The 22,737-nt window shown below is 38.6% G+C and overlaps 1 protein-coding gene across 1 annotated transcript in view; it reads left to right on the forward strand.

Annotated features, from left to right (window-relative positions):
- The first annotated feature begins 4,052 nt into the window (after window positions 1-4,052).
- Window positions 4,053-22,737, forward strand: part of LOC134536122 (colorectal mutant cancer protein) — a 159,172-nt gene continuing 140,487 nt past the window's right edge. Inside the window, exon 1 of the mRNA XM_063375705.1 lies at window positions 4,053-4,558. Within this exon, the coding sequence (XP_063231775.1) occupies window positions 4,428-4,558 (131 nt within the window). The 5' untranslated portion in view covers window positions 4,053-4,427. The remainder of the gene's footprint in view (window positions 4,559-22,737) is intronic.

Raw genomic sequence — 22,737 nt, forward strand, 5'->3', positions numbered from 1 at the left:
TCGTAAATAGGCCCCACTCGGATATCTTGAGTAGTTTTGAAATCGTGTTGTTTTTCCTGAAGCTCTGCACACCGTATGTGTGCCTAGGTAGGCGGGCCCCTTAATAAACTATTGAAGTTTATGGCCCAACTGCCTCTGACATCACTTCGCCGATCCCTCATTTTATCATCCAAGGAATTTAGTGTGACAGATCAGAAACCAAAGTTTCTATGACTGCCGTAGAGTAAACTTATTTTGAACGAAACATACACTTATCATTTGGATCAACGAGCAGGGTGCATGTCCTGTGCAACTGTTTGGTACAAGAGCCTGCCTGCATGTCGGTATGAAGTGTAATGCTAATATAAATTCTTGTTAAATGTACGGCTGGGAAAGGAAGGATACTTCTCACCAGTTACATGATGAAAGGTCGTATTGGTAATAATTATAGCAATGTTTGCATGCTGTAGTTCTGAAAATCTTTGCTAGCCACTCCAACAAAGCCCTTAATACACATGCATGAGTGGCTAACCCATTAGAGAAAGTCCATGTGAATCAGGCCGAAATTCTTACAGGCATACAATCGTGTGGTCATGATGATGTAAACATAATTTACAAGAGTTATTAAACTTGACATGTCCCGGCAACAGCATCTAGTGCTGGGGTGGCTTGAGGGGGGATGTGGCGTCCTCCATCATCACTTGACAGCTCCTGTAGTCGGCAATTCACCGTACAGAAGGGAGCTGGTCCTCTTGCAGGGCTGAGATCAAGGAAGAGGAGGGAGGGAAAGCTCCTAGAGCGATATCCTCGAAAGGCCACTCCAGGGGAAGACGGATGCTAGAGCTAGAGGTGGGTCGAAAAGTATCAACCTGATACTTTGGCACTGATACGCGCCTGTATCAGTAACGGCAAACGAGTACACTTGAAAGTATCAAGTACTTTAGTATCAGTTCTGAATTCGCCTGGAACAACACCATGGCCAATGTGCGCGTGCGCAGAACCCGATCGCAGAATAGATGACGGTCACTTGGGCGGAGCTTGTGAAAGGGGAGGGAGCAGGAACGACGAATAAGGGATAAAGAAGGGAAATAATGTAGGGGAGGAAGCGCAGGGGAAAGCGTTGAAGGAGAGGCGCAAAGCGAAATTGTTACGAGTCGTTTGGTTATTGTCCCACATCAAAGTACCCTCAGTGCGCAGTGCGTGCACAGTCTCGTTCAATAATAAAACTAATGAAATTTTAATATTAAAACCTCGTGCGCCGCGGCGCCGCCTCCCGGCCCAGCTGCCCACGCAGCGACCGAGGCGGCGTCCGCCTGCGCCAGCACCTCACGCGCCGCCGGCGCTAAGGCGCCACGCGCTATGGAATCGCGTGTCGAAGGGTGCCGGCTGAGCTAGGGGGTCGTCGTACCGCGGGAGCGGGAACACGGGGCGGAGACGGGCTTCCACTGGGGGGGGCATTTGACGTCGTACCGACCATGGCCTTTAAGCCCGTGCTCCGCACCGCCAGTACCGTATCCCGTTTTCGGAGCGCGCCCCTTGCCCAGCCGGATTGAGTCAGACGAGCGCCTCGGGCGTGACCCCAATAGACAACAAACCAAATTAACAGTCACCGCGGCCACTGGCCTTAATTAAAATGCCCGTGAATGTCGGAATAGGAGAAGTCCCTCTAAAACAATTCACAGTGGGACAACATGGTAGTAAATTTACAGTCGCCAACTTGATGTTTCATTTTAAATAATTAAATACATTAAAACTATTGTTAAGCCTTAAGCACCCAATTACCAGGTGCTACATTTTAATTGGGCACCTGGAACATGTTTTAACTGGTAATATAGTAAATTAAATTAATATAAGTTTTTTGACGCCGACTCACAAAGAAGAGAAAGTTTCTCTTCCTTGCGAGGCGGCCATGTCTGGCAGTCTCGAACCACTCCGCGCCGGGAACAGACGTGTGTCCGTGGGCAGCATCCAAGTTTCTTTCATTTTATTACTTTTTATTCTGTACTAAATCTTTAAATTTAAAACCTTTTGTTAATTCACCGCTGCCCACGTCGACTCGGCGCGTATTTTGCGGATCCGGGCCTATCCCGACCGTCTTAAGTGTGATACCGCGATACATATCGTAGCACAAAACGTACGGTGCTGGCCGACTCCAGCGAAAGAGTTTTTACTTAAGGACGCCGTGCATATGCCTGCCGGCTGCACGCACGTAAGTGTTTCGCCGAATTTAGGAGCCCGCTCATAGAGCACCCCCTGCACCCGTTAATGTTCGGCGCTGGCCGTCTCCAGCGAGCATCGACCCGCGTCCCGCGAGACTGCCGCGGTAACCATTAATGTCGAGTAGCGTTGTTTTTTCTGTGTTAATCGTGTAACGGCTAGACGTCGCCAAGTGTTGGTGAGAGTGTTTTGTAGCGGGACTAGATTAAAGGTAATTCTCACCAACTCGTGTATACTAATTTTCCGGAGTGTCCCGTACTCCACACGGCCGAGCGGCCTTCACAGTCAGGGACAGTGGCGTCTCGTCAGGGCAAGCAAGGCAAGCAGTGCTTGCCCAGGCAGTTTCCAGACATTGTATTTTTTAAATAAATATTTTATTCAGAATAGTATTTTACTTTGGCTCGTGCAGTTAGGTGTATGTATTTTTTACACTATCTTCTTGGGACCCAATACTGTGTGCTGTGCGCTATAAAAAAAGAACTCGTTGACACAAAAACATGCTGTTCTAGAAGCGTTGCTAGGTTTAGAAGCGCTGGTAGGATCGCTTTCAGCAGGAAGGCTGCCGCAGTAGTTTCCTTTCGGAAGGGGGGTGGCATGGAACAAAGGTTCAGGGAGGGGATTGGCTGGAAAAATACGCGGTAGAAGCTACGAAGGTAACGCTTTCTTGCCGAACTGGAGCGAACATGGCCGAAGCAGACGGTGGAATTTTTCCGCCGACTGGTTCGGCTATGTCCGGTACAGTTCGGCACGGCAGGTGGCAAGGTCGCGTTTCAGTCGGCGGTCGTCTCTCGGGGCGCGCGCATCTCTCCCGCGGGTTGTTGGCTGGCAGTGCGTAGGGGATTTGTGGGCGTACGATGATACTACACTCCCACTTAGTATATAAGTAATGTAGAGTAGGTATTTTACTATCAGAATAATTTAAGTCAATCATTATTTTTCAAAAATAATGTATTTAAAAAAAATGTCAATTTTTCTACTTGTGGAATAGTCAATGTTCAGTTAAGAAAACTACTTAAATAGCACCATTTTGTACCTTGAAATCCATATTTTCCCGGCGGAGGGCCCCCAGACCCCCCCCCCCAACCTCATCATGTTTTGGTGTGAACGGAGTTATTGCTTCCCCTCATGTAAACCTCACGCCTCGCCACTGGTCAGGGAGAACCATTCAGGGTAGATTCAAGCCGTGTACCTGGCGGGGCACGCGGGGGCAGAGTACCCACGACCCAACATCAACGGCCTAGCAGTCCGCTAGCCTGGCGCCCCTCCGGACAACAAGAGCACCACGACGCCCGTAGCGCCCGTCAGGTACCCCCCGGGCCTTTCACATAGGTCGGGTGACGGCAGGTCCAACCAGAGAATATTTTGACCCAATAAGCTCCGATACTAGACAGAATAATTTTATTTTAGCTATGTGAATTGTATTTAAATTTTCTGTAAGAGTTGGGTAGTTTAAGGTGATTTATTAAATCATGAGAAAACCTTAACCATACAATGGTTCAACAATGTTTATGTAAGAATGTTATAGTGCATAGTATATAAATTTTTTTAAAACACATAAGGCATTGTGTGGTGTCTTTCTAATTTATCTTATTAGTAAAGTTTGCATTTTTATACTGACATAATATTAATACCTAAGAACTTTACTTTATGCGGGACCCACAGAGAAAAATATTATTTGTTTAGCTAGAGTATGTAGTTTTTTCTAATTGACTAACGGTATACCAATATAACTTAATTACTAGAAAGTTACGTTCCTAAACCGTTTTATAGTAATATCATAGTAAAATAACTATAGCATGAATTTTCTTCTGTTGTTGGCTATCTTTGTGTACAATATCTGTGTGTTGTTTATTTTCTTAATTTGTGTTTCTAGTTGACTGTTTGTAACATTAAATAAATATATAATTATTATAAAATTTGTATTCTTAAATAGTTTATGATGTATACTTTAGCTAAACTTGAGATATAAAAGTTAAAACACAATGTGCAAGCCCAATGATTTTTTTAACTGCATTCCCTTCTCTTTATCATTATTAAGGAAATCGTTTATGTTAATAGTACGTAAAAATTTAAATGGGAATGTAATTGAGGTTTAAGATAACATAAGCTTTATGGGAACTAATTTATTGATATCTGGTGAATAGTGCAAGTAATGGGCCAACATTTGTTTGGTGGGTATTTTGATGGGATAATCGATGTTTTAGATTAATTAATTATTGCTTAAGATAGAAATGGCAGATAATATCGAGCACAACTCTGAATGTTATGGGGGTAGTGAAGATGCTAGTTCAGTTTGTGATGAAGAGCGTGTCCGGAAGCTGTTTCAAGCCTGTGATGGAGATGGTGATGGCTACATTGACAGGTACTTTTCTTTATTTTAGCCACATACTTATGTTTACTACTTACAAAACTTAGTAAAGAATTGTTTAATTCAATAATTTAGCACCAGATATATCCCAAGAACCAAAAAGTTGAACCGAGAAAAGGTATTTCTGATGATGAGTAAAGAGGTATAATAATTAGGAAATGCATATACACAATAATGTGTAGATTAAGTTAGCTATATTTAAAATACAGTAAAATCGTTTGAGCAGTTGGTTAGGTGAAGTTACATTTAAAATTATATAAATTTGTGTAAATGGTTGGTTAGGTTAGTTTCATTAAAAATACTTAATAGCAGTTTTCGGGACAAGTAGTTCTCAAAAATAATCCTAATTTATATTTATGTTTTTTTCTTAAAGATTACCTAGAAAGTTAGTCATTCTCACCTGAGGTCAGAGTTTTAAGTAATGGTATTTTCATCCTGATTGGATTCACATAATGCACGAAGCTATTGGGTAAAAATTGCATATCATTTATCCAAGTTTATACCTACCTGTATCCTAATGGCATAATCCTCTATACATTGAACCTGTGGTACATAATTCTTGCCCTTTTAATTTAGTACCTATGTTGAAAGATCCTGGACATAACAGAAGCTTGTGATAACAATTATTTATGATTGTAAAAGGTATACAAAAGAAAAGACATTTATTTGTATTGTGATATTCAGGTTTTTGTAATGTCTAGGATCTTACGATGTACTAAATTAAAACAGCATTAAAAGACCATTCCATCAGGATCAAGGGATAAACTTGGGTATGTGGTAAGGTTACTGATAAATTTTTGGTGCATTTTTGTAGAGAGTTCTTTTACAGATGTATGTTTGCCTTTGTAGACTGTATTTTATTCAGTGTGTTTGCGAATTTATAAAGACCACATGATAAATAACATTGGTTGTTAAAAGTGACTATGTATTTGGTTAGATATTTCAGGAAATATCTGCAATATTTTTAGTAGCTAGTTAAATGATTGTAAAAAATCATCATTTGCATCTAAAAGCTTATCTCGAATATATCGTAAACCCAATCACTTATTTTTCTTTTTACTTAAGGTACATAATAAATGGCAGTGATGATATTTGTTAACAGATTTTGATATGTAATTTTCATCATATCTTCAGAATCTCACTGGTTATCTGATGTGAAATTATTTGAATTTCAAGTTAATAGAATCAGCAGTTTTTGGTTAAATAATTTTGTATAAACAGATAGAAATAATGTGAATGTGAAGTGGTTTAGGGGTAAAATTTCCGTATGACGTATTCAAGTTCATCCCTTGATCCTGATGGCACATGATGTTTTAATTTAATATGTCACAAGATTCTGCACATAGCAAATTTTTATGTGCAATGATCTTTCAGTGTTCTAAATTAAAACCGCAAGCCTTTGTACCACAGGATCAATATTTACAGGATCATGCCATTAAGATCAAGGGATAAACTTGGATATGTGATACGAAAAAAAAAGTACCTGTTTAGGTGCCATTCTACTTTTGTAACAGGAATATTTCAATAATTAAAAATTCATTGGCTGACGTTTCAATTTTATGTGTGTTGATTGATAGTTATAACACTCGTAAGTGATAGTATGTACTTAACAGAATATTCAGTTCAGTTATATCTAGGGCTCCACAATGCATGTCCGCTTGCGGTAGTACTGGTGAGAGATTGTTGTGGATTTCTAATGCAACTAAACTCCCATAAAGTTCTTTCTGTTTGTGGGGAAATTTAGTTAAGTTAAATTTTAGGATTAATTTAAAATCACAGAGTATCAGCTTCACATTATGAAACAAATCCTATACAATTAAGTCAAAATGCTTAAAAATTCATGCATGCAATTATAAAAAAAAAGCTTTAGATGTATACAACAAATTTTTTTTAACCTCAAAGCAAATTTCTCATTTGGTAAAATTGGGCAAGTCATATAAATTGACAATATCCAGACAGAATAGTGGTTTATGGTACAATTAAACTTTACCAGACTGTTAACTGACACATGGACAAGTTCAAAAATGTAAGCCTCTGACAAACAGTACCAAGAAATTAAAATAGTATACCAGAAGCATGTTAAGATTTAATGAAATAATAGCAGCTTAAATCTGCGTTTTGTACTTTGCAGCATTAACTACCAACTTCAATTAAATTTTTTTTATCAAGTTGCATTGTTTATCAAGTTGTTTAATTTTTTTTACAAACAAATTATTTAAAAACTATGCCATAGCTCTAATGTTCATACATAGGCCTAATATTAACTTTAGATGGCTTTGTTTATTTACACTGCTATGCTTGACAGTGATGAAGACTTGTAATTTACTAATTGTGGCCTTATTTTTGGTACTGTACACTCATTCAGTTCTCCTCGTACACTGATGGCATGATGAGCCTGGAGGCTGGAGTGTACCCCAGACATCACCACGGGGAGGTGACTGTGGTGTACAAAGCGGGAAATGAAAGATAAAACGGCGATGGTTCGCAATTGCCCTTCTGCAGTATGGAGATTAAGGGACAATGCAACACACTGTCCTGAACCCGAGGAGGAATTCTCCCGCAAGTGAAAAAATTGCTGACCCATCTGGGAATCGTCAGCCAGAATCCAATTCATTATAATCCAACTATTTGTACACTGATGCACTACCAAGTGCAAATTCTAAATTTAAGTCTTGCAAATTATAAAACCAAATTTTTTTTATAGTTTTGGAAATTTGTTACGTGTAAGATGATAAAATATTGAAACCATTTTTGTGGGCCTGCTTACACTGTATGTCATAGAAAAAATTCAAGAACTGGCCAAAAATAAAAAAAGAATGTACAAACACACAGAAAACAAGCTAAAATCAGTTGATGTCAAATGTTAAATGCATAAACAGCGCAGGGCATTCCATAGAGAGAAAAAAATTAGAATAATATCAGCAATGGCACATGTCCACAAAGATAGTTTAAATCAATCTTCCCCATTGCAATATTCATTCAAAGTGAAAGTCGCTGCTGTTACTACCGGCGAGTGGCTTTCCTCCCCACACTGTCCTTGCACTTTCTTCAAAGGTATCGTAACATTTAAATTCAAAGATAATCAAGGAGCACCCGAGGATTAAGAAAGGCTCCGGCAACAAAAAGGTGAGTCCAAAACTAAAAAATTTATTTTCAAATCTCCAAAGACAAATTATTAGGGCATCGTGATAGTAGCATAAAATAAAAAAAAAAAATCAAGAAGTAACTTCCTGTGCATTTAATGGTAATTTTAAAATAAATACATCTATGTAAAAACCAATATTATAAGCTACACAAATAACAATAATATTTCCTTGTTATTTATAAAGTTAATTAAATAAATATTTACCCTTAAAAATACTTAAAAAATAAATGTACATCCTACATGATTATGTATAATATAGTGTACAAATAAATATAAAAAAAACTATATACTATGAAAAAATTAGTTTATGTAAATAAAAAACTTAACTGTTTCTAACATGTGCGAGTGTACCAACCTAAATTTTTAGTACCGGACTTTTTTTTTTTTAACATTTTTGCTCGAAGAGTTATTTTTTTTATTTATAGTATTTTAAACTTGCTTGCAATTATGGTCTGTCGTGACACACATTTTCATGCCTGCAAGACTTGTTTCAAACAGCAAAGTTTGGGTTACTTGCCAAAATAAAAAAAAGTGAGAACACCCTTATATTTTTCACTAAATTTAACTATCAGTTTTCTCAGTCTTCCCACGGCTAAAACGGGGAATGGGGCGAGACTTACTTTTTTAAAATTTATTTATTGCAATGTTCCAGAGAGCATTGCTCAATTTTGGAACTATACAGGTCAATGTGACATTATACAAAAATTTTTTTTTAAGAAAACAAATGCACTCTAGTCTGTATCAGAATGAGATTATTATAAACACTAACATTTACAATATTCCTCACACATTAAATTTATTACAGAGTAGTACCTTTATATTGATAGTTTAACAAGAATCTAACATTGTTTTTTCTAGACATCACTATGCATACATATCAATTTCCCACACATATATTTTTAACAATTTAAAAAATATACTTCCAGGTTTAATGACTTGATTTTTTTTTTTTTTGTAGTTTATTGTAAAGTTTGGTTGTACTGTCTGCAACACTAGAAGATCCATATTTAGCTGTATTATAAGAGTCTAGATAAATATTTCCGATTTGCCTTGTGTGTTTATGATTATTTTTAAAAAAAAAAACATCAATATTACCATGCATCAGTTTATATAGTAACTTTGTTTATATAAATTATGCTTGCTAGGTGAATTTGCATTTTAATTGGCCGTATTTTACATTTTAAAGGGTGAATGTGATGGGGTGGAAAAGGGCAGCCTGTACAGAATCTTGCTAGCACACTTTTGTAGTATGTCTAGTTCTTTTATCATGTCCTTTGACCCATGTGGCTTTGCTCCCATATTGTGCACAAATATTGAAGATGCAGATGAATTAATCCATAGTACACACTTTTACAGATACAGAGTGGTACAATTGTTTTAGGTGGTGTAGGATACTGATTATGTACACAAAACTATTTTAGTTTTAATAAGGCTTATATGGGCAACTCAGGTTAAATTACTGTCAGAAAGCCTAGATGCTTATCAACTTTTTTTTAAATGATGTTTTGTCTATGGTTAAGTTAAAAGAGTTTGTGGTGTTTGATGTAACTTTTGACGTGATCGGGTAGCAAGTTTTTGGTACACTTATTTTCAAGTGGTATTGTACGAGCTAATTTTTTACAATATTGAAATCATTTTGCCAATCCTCATATAATTGTCTAGTTGAGTTTGCTTGTCTGCATCATCAGCAAACAGCGACAGTACGCCATGAAGTGATACGAGCCCCATGTCTTTGATGTATATCAATAATAACGGTCCCAAGACTGAACCCTGTGGCACTCCATAGGTCATATCCAGCTCTTTGCAGTCTCTTCCATTGACAAGAGACATATTGTTTCCTTTGGTTTGGTTAGCTAGTTAACCATTTTTTTGGCAATTCCTCTTATTTCAGATGCTTCTAGTTTTTGTAACAAGAGGTCGTGATGTAATATCAAATTCCTTTTTTGAGATCTATAAATATTGCACCTGGCAACCTTCCCTTCATCCAAGGCTCCCTCCAACTTTTTTGTTATATCTTTTATTGCATTAGTTTTTTTTTCTTTCAATAAAACTGTATTGTTAAGGATAGAGGAATTTAGATTTTGACGTGATAACGTCTTATAAATCGATGAACGCCGGCTGCACGTACAAAAAATTGGCACGTTCCGCCTGAGCCGAGCATTTGAGAAAATCTTCTATAATATCAAACAGTTTAAGGTGGGCTTTTTATTTTTAACTAATTGTTCGTGATTATATTAAAACAAATTATTTAAATTGAATTTGCAAAAACTGTAAATAATATTTGAAAATTAAAAAGTAGGCAATTTTTCATCAATGTTTTCTTATGACGTTATCACGTAAAATTATCGTCCGTAAACAGACTTTACAGACAACCCCCCCCCCCCCCCCCCCTTTTTTTTTTTTTTGAAAAATACTGCAGTCTGGATTAACACACTTTTATATTATCTTTGATATAGTTGGAAGTATGAATGTTGGTCAATTTCATGGCTATGTTTCGAGTCCCTTCTTGGTATTATTCTAGCAATTTTACATTGGTCTGGAAATTCTCCAAGAGAAAAGGACTGGTTGATTAAGTTGGCAGGGTTTATAGTTCCTTGAAACCTTTTGGAAATGATGTTGGTAATTCCAGATTTTGTTTTGTAATTTTTTTCTTAAATTATGTGTTGATTTCACAAAACTACTGTTTGTTAGTGGAACTAATTTTGGTAACTTATTTGGTTTTTACCTACATTTGAAAAAAACATATAAACTCATCAGCTACTTAATTTGCTGGAATAGTCTTATCATTCCTGATTAAATTAATTTAATGTACATTTTAAGATATTTCCACTTACACAGCACCTGCTATAGTCACTTTTCAACATTAGGTTTTGAGGATTCTGCTTTAATCATTTTTCCTTTTAGATAGTTCAAGGAACTCTCTGCTTATCTAAGCTGCTCTATAGCTTAATTTTTTTTCTACAAACACTAGATTCTCTAGTAATTCCTTTTGTGTAATATTCAATAAATTTATCATATGTATTAATGTTATTTCCTTCTACTGAATATGTGCTTTTTTTAAAGTATAAAATAGCTACCCTAATGTTAGTATGTCTAGAAAGAGTGACCAAACTAGATTGCCTATTTGTGACACATTTTTTCACTTACATAAAACAAGAGGGCATTGTGATTACTAAAATCTATTGGAAAGTTAATGACTCGTGTGAATAGTTATTAGTTAATATGTGATCAATTAGTGAGTCAGAGTTTCCTGTTATTCTTGTTGGTAAATTTTTATTAGGCTGTGGATGATGAAATTTTGGTGTCCATTAAAGTGTTAATATTGAAATAACCTGTTACAAATGTTGGTTTCCTTAAAAGACCAACCATTAATTCTTCTAAGTAATAAAAAAAACACTTTTGCAGTTTGAAGATCTGGGTTGTAACTGATTATTACATTAAATTCACAACTTTTTTTTTATTACTAACCGACTTTATACTATATAATTTTACAAAGTTCAAGTATATTACATGACCAAGAGTTGTGCATACAAATGTCTACCCCACCCCCTCTACGAGTCGTTTTTTCGGCATCCATAATTAAATACTCTTGCCATGTTATAAAAATTTGTCATAGTATTAATGATCCACGTTTCTCATATTACTATTATATCGAGAGGTTGTAGCCTACATACCATAATTTCCAGGTCTGTCATCTTATGTTTTATACTTCTAGCATTAATATGAATACCACTAAATGCAAGTTCGTGCAGTCGATTCTGGTAGTCCATTTGTGTGAGCGTTCGTTACTTACGCCAAACATTACTGGCGATAAAAGGGCGCAAGTAAGCCCCTCAAAACCATTCACGTAGATTCCGCTGATCCACTTGCCAAGAGCCACAAAGCAATGGTAGTTCCACTATTCGGGCGGCCAAAGTTCGCATCCCTCACGAGGTGAAAACTTCGTTGCACACCGGCCGACACACTTCGACGCCACTGACGTAAAAGTTAAACAGTGCGTTTCTCATTTTGATAAAAAAAAAACACTTACGTCCACTAACGGGCGCCTCTTCGAAGCACACTTGGAGGAATTGTTCAGGTACTCTTCAAACCGCGACAGACAACTCGCGCAATCCCGGCCAGCGGCAGACTTCTTGACGTCAACCCCCCCCCCCCCCCCCCCCCCCCCCCCCCCCCATCTCTTTTTACGTGCCTTCACTCGCACTTTCAAGAATGTTCGTGCTCACACACGTAAATATACTATAAAAATACTTTAAAGTTCCTTACGCTCACACGAATAATAAAGATAAAAAAAACATAACCCTTTAAAATTTACATGAAAATTCAAACTAATAACTGAAACTTTAAAACCGTTAAAATCTTACCGCTTCTAGCCAATTCTAGCGTCATTTCATAATCATTGCCAACTTGAAACATTATGAACCAAATATACCATGCGTGTAAAAATAAATTTAAACCAATTAGATAAATATTTTAAATTATAAACATAATTAAATAAGACTAGTATTGCTAAAATAAAATAAAAATACGTACAGTAATTAATAAAGAAATGGGAGTGGCAGAGCCATGTCCCTAAAGAACTGTAACTTATTAATTTGTAATTAATATGATTGAGTGGGACATCATAAGTTACAGTTAAAATTATTTTTCAGTGTAAAGTATTTTTATGTGTTTATAATAAGTGATTTTTCATGCAAAGGAGAAATTTTAGGCAATGCTACCTCAAGGGAAGGAAGGAATTTTCTTTACACTTATATTCTGAGAATGTCAAAATTGTGCCAATCAAAAAAAAAAAAGTATCAAGACTTAGCTTTCAGTAATAACAACTCAATAAAAAATGCTACCAACTTACACACTCTACTTGTATATTTTCAGATCCTCTGGTGGGTGTAGATTCTTATTAAGTATCTGTTTTGGTGACCATATTTTTTAATACAAGTAGCAGAACACTCATAAACGAAAGTTTAATTTACACTATTCTTGAAACGAAAGTCGTATTTGCTAATTAAATTAAATTAGTAGAACATTAACAGTAAACTTTATTTGAAATATAGTTTTCATTTGAATCAATGGCTCAGTGCAGACATAGTTTATAAAATCAGAAAAAGGAACGTAGTGTAGGAAAATTGTTAAGACACGTGCTAAACTAAATTAAAAATATGGTACCTTCAGAAAAGCAATATTGCTGGCATACCAGGTAATATAAATATCTCCGTTGTGGTCTTATAAAAGTGCAGGGTTTTATCAACTCACTTGAACTAAGTAATGATATTACAATATTTTATTAACTCTATTTCATCCCACAAGGCAAAACATATATATATATATATATATATATATATATATATATATATATATATATATATATAGAGGCCTATATAATGCAAAACAGCAGGATGTTTGATCACCCTAGTGCCTGTGTAACATTAAATTTAAACAAAAAATAATAATAATTCCATACATCAACGTAACTTTTTTGGGATAATTTTTACAATCAGTAACAATAATGTTCTATATTTCAATGAACCTTCTTTTCCATAAATGCATAGACAGCACAGATAATTCAGAGGAAGGAATTAGTCGGAATAACATCAGAGCACAGAAGAACAAACAGCTCTGGAGACGGACACAGACAGAGAAACCTAGCGATGATGAAAACAATTTTCTAATTAATCTTCAGTTCCCAAATTTTGACCACGTTAGTGGAATCCCTGAAGTTAATAGTGACTAGTTGCTACAAATAGTTTCCCCAGCGAAGTCGTTGGTTGGCGTTTAGTAATGATTTTTTTTTTGGGAATGACTACAAATGTAATAATACTATCAGTAGACAATTTAATTAGGTTGCTAGTTGAACCTTAGGGGGGTGCCTCCCATTTCAGGTCAAGATTTTATATTTACAGTAATTACAGATAAACTTGTAGACTTTTTCAATTGTTTAAATTTCACGAAATGAAAAATATATACAGCGCATACTTTTTGCATAATTAGCTGCCAAAGTTACATTTTTAAGGTTTTTGTGTTGTACAAATGAGGAGAATTTAATTTATTGCAGAACTGAAACTTTTTAGGTTTAACTGCAATGCAACTGGCTACTTCAAGAAATGGTTTGAATTTCTTTCAGAAAATATTAATTAATTGTAACTGGTATTTCATAATTCTCAATTTTGTTAGGATTTTGACAGCCAAGAAACATGAAATGTGTTTTTGTGATAGAAATGCAGACCATATCATGAAATAGCCAGTTGCATTGCAGTTAAACCTAAGAAGTTTCAGTTCTGCAATAAATTAAATTCTCCTTATTTGTTAAAAATGTAACTTTGGCAGCTAATTATGCAAAAAGTATGCGCTGTATATATTTTTCATTTCGTGAAAGTTTAACAATTGAACAAGTCTAAAAGTTGATCAGTGATTAATATAAATGTTGAATCATGACCTGAAATGTGAGGCACCCCCTTAAGTTCAGCGGACGCGGGAAGCCAACGCACTTACCTCCCGTGCCATCACTCTGGTCGGAAACACCGCTGTCCCTATGCCCAGTTCCCCCCCCCCCCTCCCTCCGGTCAAGCAGCCAGAACTCCAAAGCCCAAGCACGGGCCGTTAACTGCTTTTATTTCCTCCGTGCCTTTGCGCTTAAGTCGTGCGCTGCGGGATTCACGGAATGGTCTTCCGCGCTTTTAAGTGATTAAAGCTTCGGCGTGTGTGTGTATATATATGTAGATATTCACTCCGCCTGCCTCTGATTGCGAAGGGTTGCATCGATCGACGCGTCTCTGGGGCGTGCGTCAGGACAGCTTGAGTTCTCAAGACTTCATCATCTCCTTCGGGCGCAGGGATACTATTCCGCTGATAATAAACCGTAGTGCTTTTTGACGGCCGTCCTTATAGGTCGAGGGCTGAGAAGGGAGAGGTTTACGCACCAGCGAGTCATAAACTGGGGACATTTAACCCCTCACCCTCCTTCCATACCTTCCTGTCCTCCCTTCCTGTTCCCCCCACCTTGGCGAAATTTGGAAAATGTACCAGCGAAGAATATCTAACCAATGTTGCACCCGAAAAACTTGTATTATATATATATATATACATACATATACACACACATATATATATATATATATATATATATATATATATAGTGCGTATATAAAGCCTTTATAACACACTAGCTGATCTCGATGTTGCACGGGCTTTGCCCAGACGGGATGGGGGCAGTTTTTTTGTAATCAGACGTAGGCAGCAATTTGACTAGAACGTCAAGTGTGCGTGTTTGTGTGCGTGTTTGTCGGGAAAAGGGGGGGGGGGATCGAGCCTGAATTCGACCGACAAAAAATTCGCCTGAAGTTTCATCACGTAAAAATAAGTTGAAAACACATGCACAGCATATGGTATAAATTTCTTCCCGAAGACTGGTGAACGACTTAGAAGTTGCCGCTGAACCTGTAGATTTTGAAAATAACAAAGAAAATATTTGTTATGAAAGCGTCTGCGTAATGTCTGATGAACAAAGTTCTACAAACACTGCAAATCTTGTACTTAAGTAAAATTATTTAATGAAAATAATTTGGGGTAACATCCTTATTTCCCACAAGTTTTAGCTACGGGGAGGAATAATGTGGTTTTTAAAGGCGGATTTTTGATCTGCATGTCATATTATTTCGTTTTTTTTTGGTCATGGCAATTTTCAAAGAGCTATTTCAAAAATTTTAACTCGCTTCGTCTCTTGATTTTTTTCCAGAAAAACAAACGCAAGGAGGTATCGAGTTAAACATTTAGAAATATCCCTTAAAAAAGGCAAGATAGAAAAAATACCACCATGACGTATGAGACCGAGCATTAAAGTAAAGAAAGATGAATCATCTAGAGTTTTTTTTCCTTCCACCACTTTGCAGCTACGTAAAAATTTAATCTACAAAAAGTGCACACTAATGAAACATTTTTATTTTAGCGAAATTAAAAAAAAAAATATTCAGACACGTCAAATTAAGCGTGGACCTGCCGTAAAAGTCTCCCCAAAGTCAAGAAAGTATAATTTTTTTTTAAAAATTATTTTGCCACCCAACCGGGAAAGATAACCTTTTTTCGTGTCTTTCCGCCTTTTCCATCACACAGCAAAATTATCTTTGTTATGTGCCTAGTAGCTGATGTCCACGGGATCACCGAAACTACTAAATAGTTGTAAATATGAATAGCGATATGATCTGTCTTAATGAACAGAGAGCTTTTTTTAATGCTGCACTTTTTTAATAACGCATTAAGATCACGGACCTATTTTCCTAATCTGCTGCCAGATGCAAACGCGTTAGGGATTTGTCGTTACAACGTGTTTATAAACTATGCAAGAGCAGCAAAAAAAATCAAGAGTTGAATAAAGCAGTGACGCGAGAGATGCTATTAAAGAGGATGCTGCGAGGGATTCTGTCCTTTACTGATCCGTCATGTGCTCGCGTCAGCCCGCAGCCGACAGATGTGCTTGCTTCCTGTGTGTGCGGCTACCCTGTCCCTCCTCTTTTCTTCAACCCCAGATGCCGTCCTTTTTTTCTTCTTATTTTTCCTCCCTCCCTCCCCCCAGAACACATGTACTTCCTGGGAACAACTCACAGGGCGACAAGTGTCTTCATGTAGCCACGCGCACGTTTCTCGAGCTGTAAGGCTTCCTTCCCTATACAGTGCCACCGTCGGCTGAGCTCTATGAACTTCTCAATCGAAGCCCTGGTGCAACTAACTAGTCGTTCATTTCTTCATCCAGACCATTTTCTGTCGCCTGTATTCTCTAATAACACTTATTGCATGCAAATTTGCATCCATCATGACTTTATTCAGGTCCCCCCCCCCCCCCCCCCCTTGTGTCCATGCAGGTTTTTACTTTGGACCAATCCAAAATATAAATACACTCATCATTAGGGACACCTGTATTTCGCGAATACATTTCGTGTCAAGGTATTTCACAAAACACTGTACCTTTTTTCTAAGAGTCATGGCAAATTGTGAGGGTGCAGCAGTACGGTGACCAAATTCTCATTGGCCCTGTCAAGAGCGGGACGACACCTCTCACCGACCTCAGCCAATAACCACAGGAGAAAAGCTACAGTATTTTGTGAAAAACTTTGACACTAAATGCATTCGCGAAATACAGGTGTCCCTACTCATCATATTAACGAGACACACCGTAGTTTATTTTTCTCCCCAAATCGATTTACACAAATATACTCTTAATTGTTTCAATATTTCTCCTTCAGTCCTGGGTGCCTAACAACTCTCGTTGGGATCGCTCTACGCAGCTGTTTCCACGGTTTCCAGAGGGTGTACCGTATTGATTTAAATAGTATTTCATTTCGACCCATGCTGTCTACATTATCAGTTCAAAGCTATCCCGTTTTGTTTTAAATGTAGGTTTTTTTTTGTATGATTACACGTTGAGAACAGTTTTAAAATATATTTTTAATAATGTTAGTAGTTTAATGTACGCATATGTTTTTTTTACGCTTGACTCATACATACGATATAGTAAGAGAAAAATCAAACCGTTCTAGATCATACTGACTGTAGAGCGTCCCACCCTTAGTTTCAGTACAGAGTAAATGGTGCGCGGTGTTACCAGAGTGATACAACTCGGCGACATAAAATAATTGCGTTCCGCTAATCATCATATGGTTTGTTTACACTAAAATGTAAATTTTTACACGCCATTGCAAATTATATAAAGTTTTAAATTTAAAAGATATTATTATTGTTTCTATCTTTTTAATACTATAAAATGGTGTATATTGACAGTATCATTACAATTGTAGTCATTCTGAAAACACCAATTCAATACTCAACACCAATAATTATTTCACATTGTAAAATATTTGTAGGACCCTGTCACTTGTTAATTTAAGGAATTCCATTTAACCAGAGCCAAAATGTTAATAATAAATTGTAATAAAAAAAGGTTGTTGAAGAAGGCAAGAGGGCATTATGATTTTGACGAAGTAAATCAAGAATATTCATTATTTCCCAAATTCTCATTTAAAATTTCCTTTTACAGCATACAATAATTCAGAATTTTTTTCCCCAAAATGTTTCTTTACCTTACCGAAACGCAATTTTTCCGAAACATTACAAAGTTATGTCTAAAACGGTCGTGCTCTATGGTATACATCTGGCAACAGTGACAGCGCTTGTGGCAGGAATGGTGTATTGTAGAGGAGATAGTACATGCCCATTCCACTGCACACTGCAAACGAAGGATGAGACGCGCTATATAGCATGCAAGTCACAAGTCGAGCACCTCATTATGCAAGAAAGCGGCTTCAGTGGTGAAGAGAGAATACGGCCGTCTCGTTGAGTAGTTTTATTTAACAGCTTGAGAAAGAAGATGAAATGAAATTCATTCGAGGAATTTGGTCAAAGGAGAAGAAAAAAAAAATGTTGGTGTTGGAGAAGGAAAGTAAGGCGGAACACAATTAGGAAGTAATCTGTATTGACATTTGCTTCCTTCTGTAAGGTGGTTGAAGGGAGGGGGGGGGGGGGGACCGGAAAACTTAATTTAGCTCGCTACGTCCCAGAGCTTTCACTGCAACCTTTTGAAACGACAGGGTGACTTAAAAGTTGTTTCTCTTGTTTGTACTTACGGCTCGGTTTTACACGCCAGGTTGATTTTATTTTTCGTTCTATCATAATTAATTACTTTATAAAGGGATACATCTAAAATTTTAACTCGTTACGTCTCTTGCATTTATTGATATTTACAGATATTTTCACTTAGTGTAATATCCTGGGTCTAAAGAGAATCGCAAGTGATGTTAATTACAAAGACATGCGCGGCTTTTTTACGTCAGTGGTATTGCACAAAGTGAATATCTCTTGAAATTATTTATGGCAGAACAATAAATGCAAAAGAATCGGGCTAAATTTTTTTAAAGCAATCCCTTAAATACCTAAAGGTAATGGCAAAACAAATAATCAACACGTCCTTCATGTGTGCAAGGACGGTGGACTGAACAGTCTGAACTGATGGACTGACGGAACTGATGGCTTTCCGTAGATCCTGACTGGGCTCGAGAGCCTTCGGTCCGAACTGCCTCGCGTGGGAACAGCGTCTCCGCCAGTCCAAACTGCCAGTCCAAACAGTCAGTCCCATCAGCTGAGTGTATAGTGTTGGACATCTTTGTTTGTACTTATTTTTTTTATTTCCCTTTAACGAAAAGTACAATTGGAAACTGTAGCATGCAAAGTTTCTTTAATGTTCTACGATGAAACGATGCATCCAAACAGCAACAGTTACCACAAGGCTGATCGTGTGTGTGTGTGTGGGGAAGGCTTCAGGTCAGTCCAAAACTGACAGTTCGGACTGAGCAGTCCTATAACTAGGAGCTGGACTGGTGTGTGTGTTTGTGTGTGTGTGTGTGTGTGGGGGGGGGGGGGAGGGCTTTAAGACTGCGTGCGCTTCTATCGCCCTTATCACCCTATCGTGCCGGGTGAGAGATGTGCTCGCTCCAGACCCGAACCAGAGCTTTATGGGGTCCGAGGGTTTGGGGGCGGGGGGGGCGTTCGACACCCCTCCTTGCTCTCCCTCGCCTAGGGACAGTTAGTGTCGGCGATTGATTCGTCCGCCCCGCGGGGCCGCCCCTCTCTCTCTGATTGATCGTCGCGCGCAACATGGGCCGATCCCGGCGAGCAGATACCCGGCCTGTTATCGCGGTCAGTCGGCCCGAACTCCCGGCCTCTCGTCGCCTCTGGCTTCCGGCGCCTCGCAGTCGGCTGAACTCTTGTTCAGGACAAAAACTTCCCTAATGTAAATCATCCGTATGCAACTCAGCCCAGCTTTCGTGCTGAGGCAGACAGACCCCTGGCCATTAAAATTGCATCACCCAGATTTGCTAGGTGAAATACCTAATCGTCAGTGCCATCCAGAGAAACCAATAGCGCAGGGGTAATTTAAAAGTACAACTTTTCAAAACCCCAAAATTAATAATAAAAAAAAGGGGGTTGTCTGTAAAGTCGGTTTACGGACGATGATTTTACTTGATAACGTCATAAGAAAACATTGATGAAAAAATTGCATACTTTTAAATTTTAAAATATTATTTTCAGTTTTTGCAAATTTAATTTAAATAATTTGTTTAAATATAATCACTAACAATTAGTTAAAAAGCCCGCCTTAACCTGTTTGATATTATAGAAGATTTACTCGCACGGTGGTTGGCCGGTTTTTGCACGCTCGGCTCTGGCGGAACGTGACAATGAGTCATGCTTTTTCGTGCGTGCAGCCGGCGTTCATCGGTTTATAAGACGTTATCACGTCAAAAAAAAGTATTAAGACTGTAAACGTTACTGTTAGTCGTAACTGCAAACGTGATCTGCGCGTATCGTAACGAGCTCCAGCGGCTCGGCCGGGGTCGTTACCACAACGCCGAACGTACAATAACGCCGAATACCATAACGCCGAATGCCAAATTGACCGCAACGCCGACAGCTAGAAAACTGCTGTGTACCACAACGCCGAAATACATTAACGCCGAAAAATGTTGTTGCGGGGAAGGGGGAGGGGGGCACAGGAGCAAAATGAAAAACAACTGAATGAATTTGTGAGCTAACCTTACCTAACCTAACCTTTGCGGCAGTCCTGCAATGACATCTTTCGGCGTTAATGTATTTCGGCGTTGTGGTAATTCAACGTTGTGGTACACAGCAGTTTTCTAGCTGTCGGCGTTGCGGACAATTTGGCATTCGGCGTTATTGTACGTTCGGCGTTGTGGTATTTCGGCGTTGTGGTGCGTTCCCACTCAGCAGCCGTACCTTTGACCCGGGGGGGGGGGGGGGAGACCTGGGGCGAGCAGGATTGGACTCCGATGACGCGCCAGGTGTCTCGACCAGGCAGTCGCGGGAGGCGACCATTTGTGGTCCCGCGAGCGGAAGCGGTCTTCGTCGGAGAAGTGGATTGCGTCTCCCCCTCCCCCTGCCTCCACCCCCCCCCCCCCTGGCGAGGGACCGACGTTCCACGCACAGTTGCAGTCCGTCCGCTCAGGGTGTCCACAGTTAGTACTTTCGTACTAGATCTAGTACTTTCATAAGTTTTTTAGTGGTCAAGTACATTTACGCTCAGATCTAGTACTTTTTTCTTTAATATAATATTATTACAGTAACTCCAATATGTTTTATTATTAAGAGTAAATATTTTTAAAAACTATGGAATGTATGTGTGTGTGTGTGGTGTGATATTTAAGTTAGAGCATTGCAATGTCATGATAACTTCCTAATTTGTTAAAACCATAACAAATTATAATTTAGTATTTCTTTTTTTTTCAAATCTAGTACTTTTTTTCTCGTCTAAGTTGGTACGAAATATTTTTTTCCTTGTGGACACCCTGCGTCCGCGGCGACAGATGCCCCTGAAGCTGCAGACGGCGACGAACCGTGCGCGCGGAGACACGGGATCGACGTGCCGCGCGCCGCCTGGACCGGACACGCGCCGCTCGTCAGTGCGGCGCACAGTGTGCAGTATGACCAATCTAGAGGGACAAAACTATTTTTTTTCGACTTTTTTTTATTATGGGTTGTGGTTATTGAAATGTTATCGTAGAGACTGCAGACCATTCTGTAATGTGCTTGGTTGACCGTTTTAAACATTGCTGCGTGCCTTCTGGAGAGCTGATAAGAGAGCTGTATCGGAAAAAAACAAAACATTATACGTTGTTTTGCAAAGTAAATTAATTTCAGTAATGTAACCCTGTATGGTCTTCTATAAATATTATAAATTTTGCTGACAAAATCGTCAGAAATCATTAAGTTAACTAAAAATAATAATTAAAAAAGCAAATAAAAGCAAAAGGAAACATCATTGGCTTGAGTTTCGAATTTTGTCCGTCCAGAATGCTCATATTGCACACTGTGCGGCGGGGCCGCTGTCTTCCTGCTAGTCGCTCGCCCCCGTCCCTCCTGGACCCGCCTGGCCCCACACCCGCCGCCACCGTTTCCACATTTCGATCAGTGCGACGACGAATTCCGCGCCAGGACGGTCCCCGATCGCGCGCTCACTCGCTGTCGCTGGAATACAAAACAGCGCGACGGCGGCTATACGCGAAGATTTCCAGCCGATCACGCTCGACACACGTGTGACGCCCAGCGCGACGGAAAAAACGGCGGACGCCACAGGCTTCCCGATCAAGAAATATATTTTCTATATTTATCGCTTCGCGGGCGCGGAGTTACTGAAATGCTTGTCAGTATTTTTTTGTTTGTTTTCGAAATGATGGTTAAACTGGTTCATTGGCAATTCTATTTTTATTGTGTTTTTAACGGTTTTATTTGCTAAATTTATTTATGAAATGGTTTACGCACAGTGATGTTAACGATTGAATGTTAAATTTGAACTAAAAAATTATTCTCATGTATTATTCATCGCAAATTGTTGCGTAAAATGTATGACCGTTTAGGCTCATGATAATTGAGGTTGCATCACAAATTTTTTGGCACATACTTAATGAACTTTGGCTGCGGCCTTATTGGAGCATATGTTGGTGAAGAAATTATCTGAACTTAATTATTGTCCTCTTTTTGTGTCCTTGTGGAACAGCGCAATCTCTTGTTGTATTTTGTATGTAATGTGTGGACTCGCTCTGCTAGGTACCCTTAATAGAAAGGGTGAAATTATACAGTCCAATACTGATATGATATGATATGACCTGTCGAGCGCCGTGTGTAACTTGGTGTGAATAGTGTGGTGTCTTGTAATCTTCTTCGTTCACACCACGTTGCAGATTAAAAAAAAATATCCTGCAAGCATTGATTGCTGTCTTATGTTTGGTGTGTACGTAACATCAAGAAACATTCGATATGCAATTGTTTACGCGCGAGTGAAAAAAAAATCACAATGAAGTGATATTTTGCTATCGCATCGCCATCTTCGGATCGCGCCGACGCGCTATTGTGGAGGTCTCCTTCTTGGACGCGGCATGCTCCCTCGTGTGTGCACTCTGGCAGCGGGGAAACACTGTGCTGCTGAGGCCGGGGAAACACTGTGCTGCCGAGGCCGGGTTTAGAAGACGCA

The sequence above is a fragment of the Bacillus rossius genome, chromosome 10 (assembly GCF_032445375.1).
Source record: "Bacillus rossius redtenbacheri isolate Brsri chromosome 10, Brsri_v3, whole genome shotgun sequence".
NCBI classification, from domain to species: Eukaryota; Metazoa; Arthropoda; class Insecta; order Phasmatodea; family Bacillidae; genus Bacillus; species Bacillus rossius.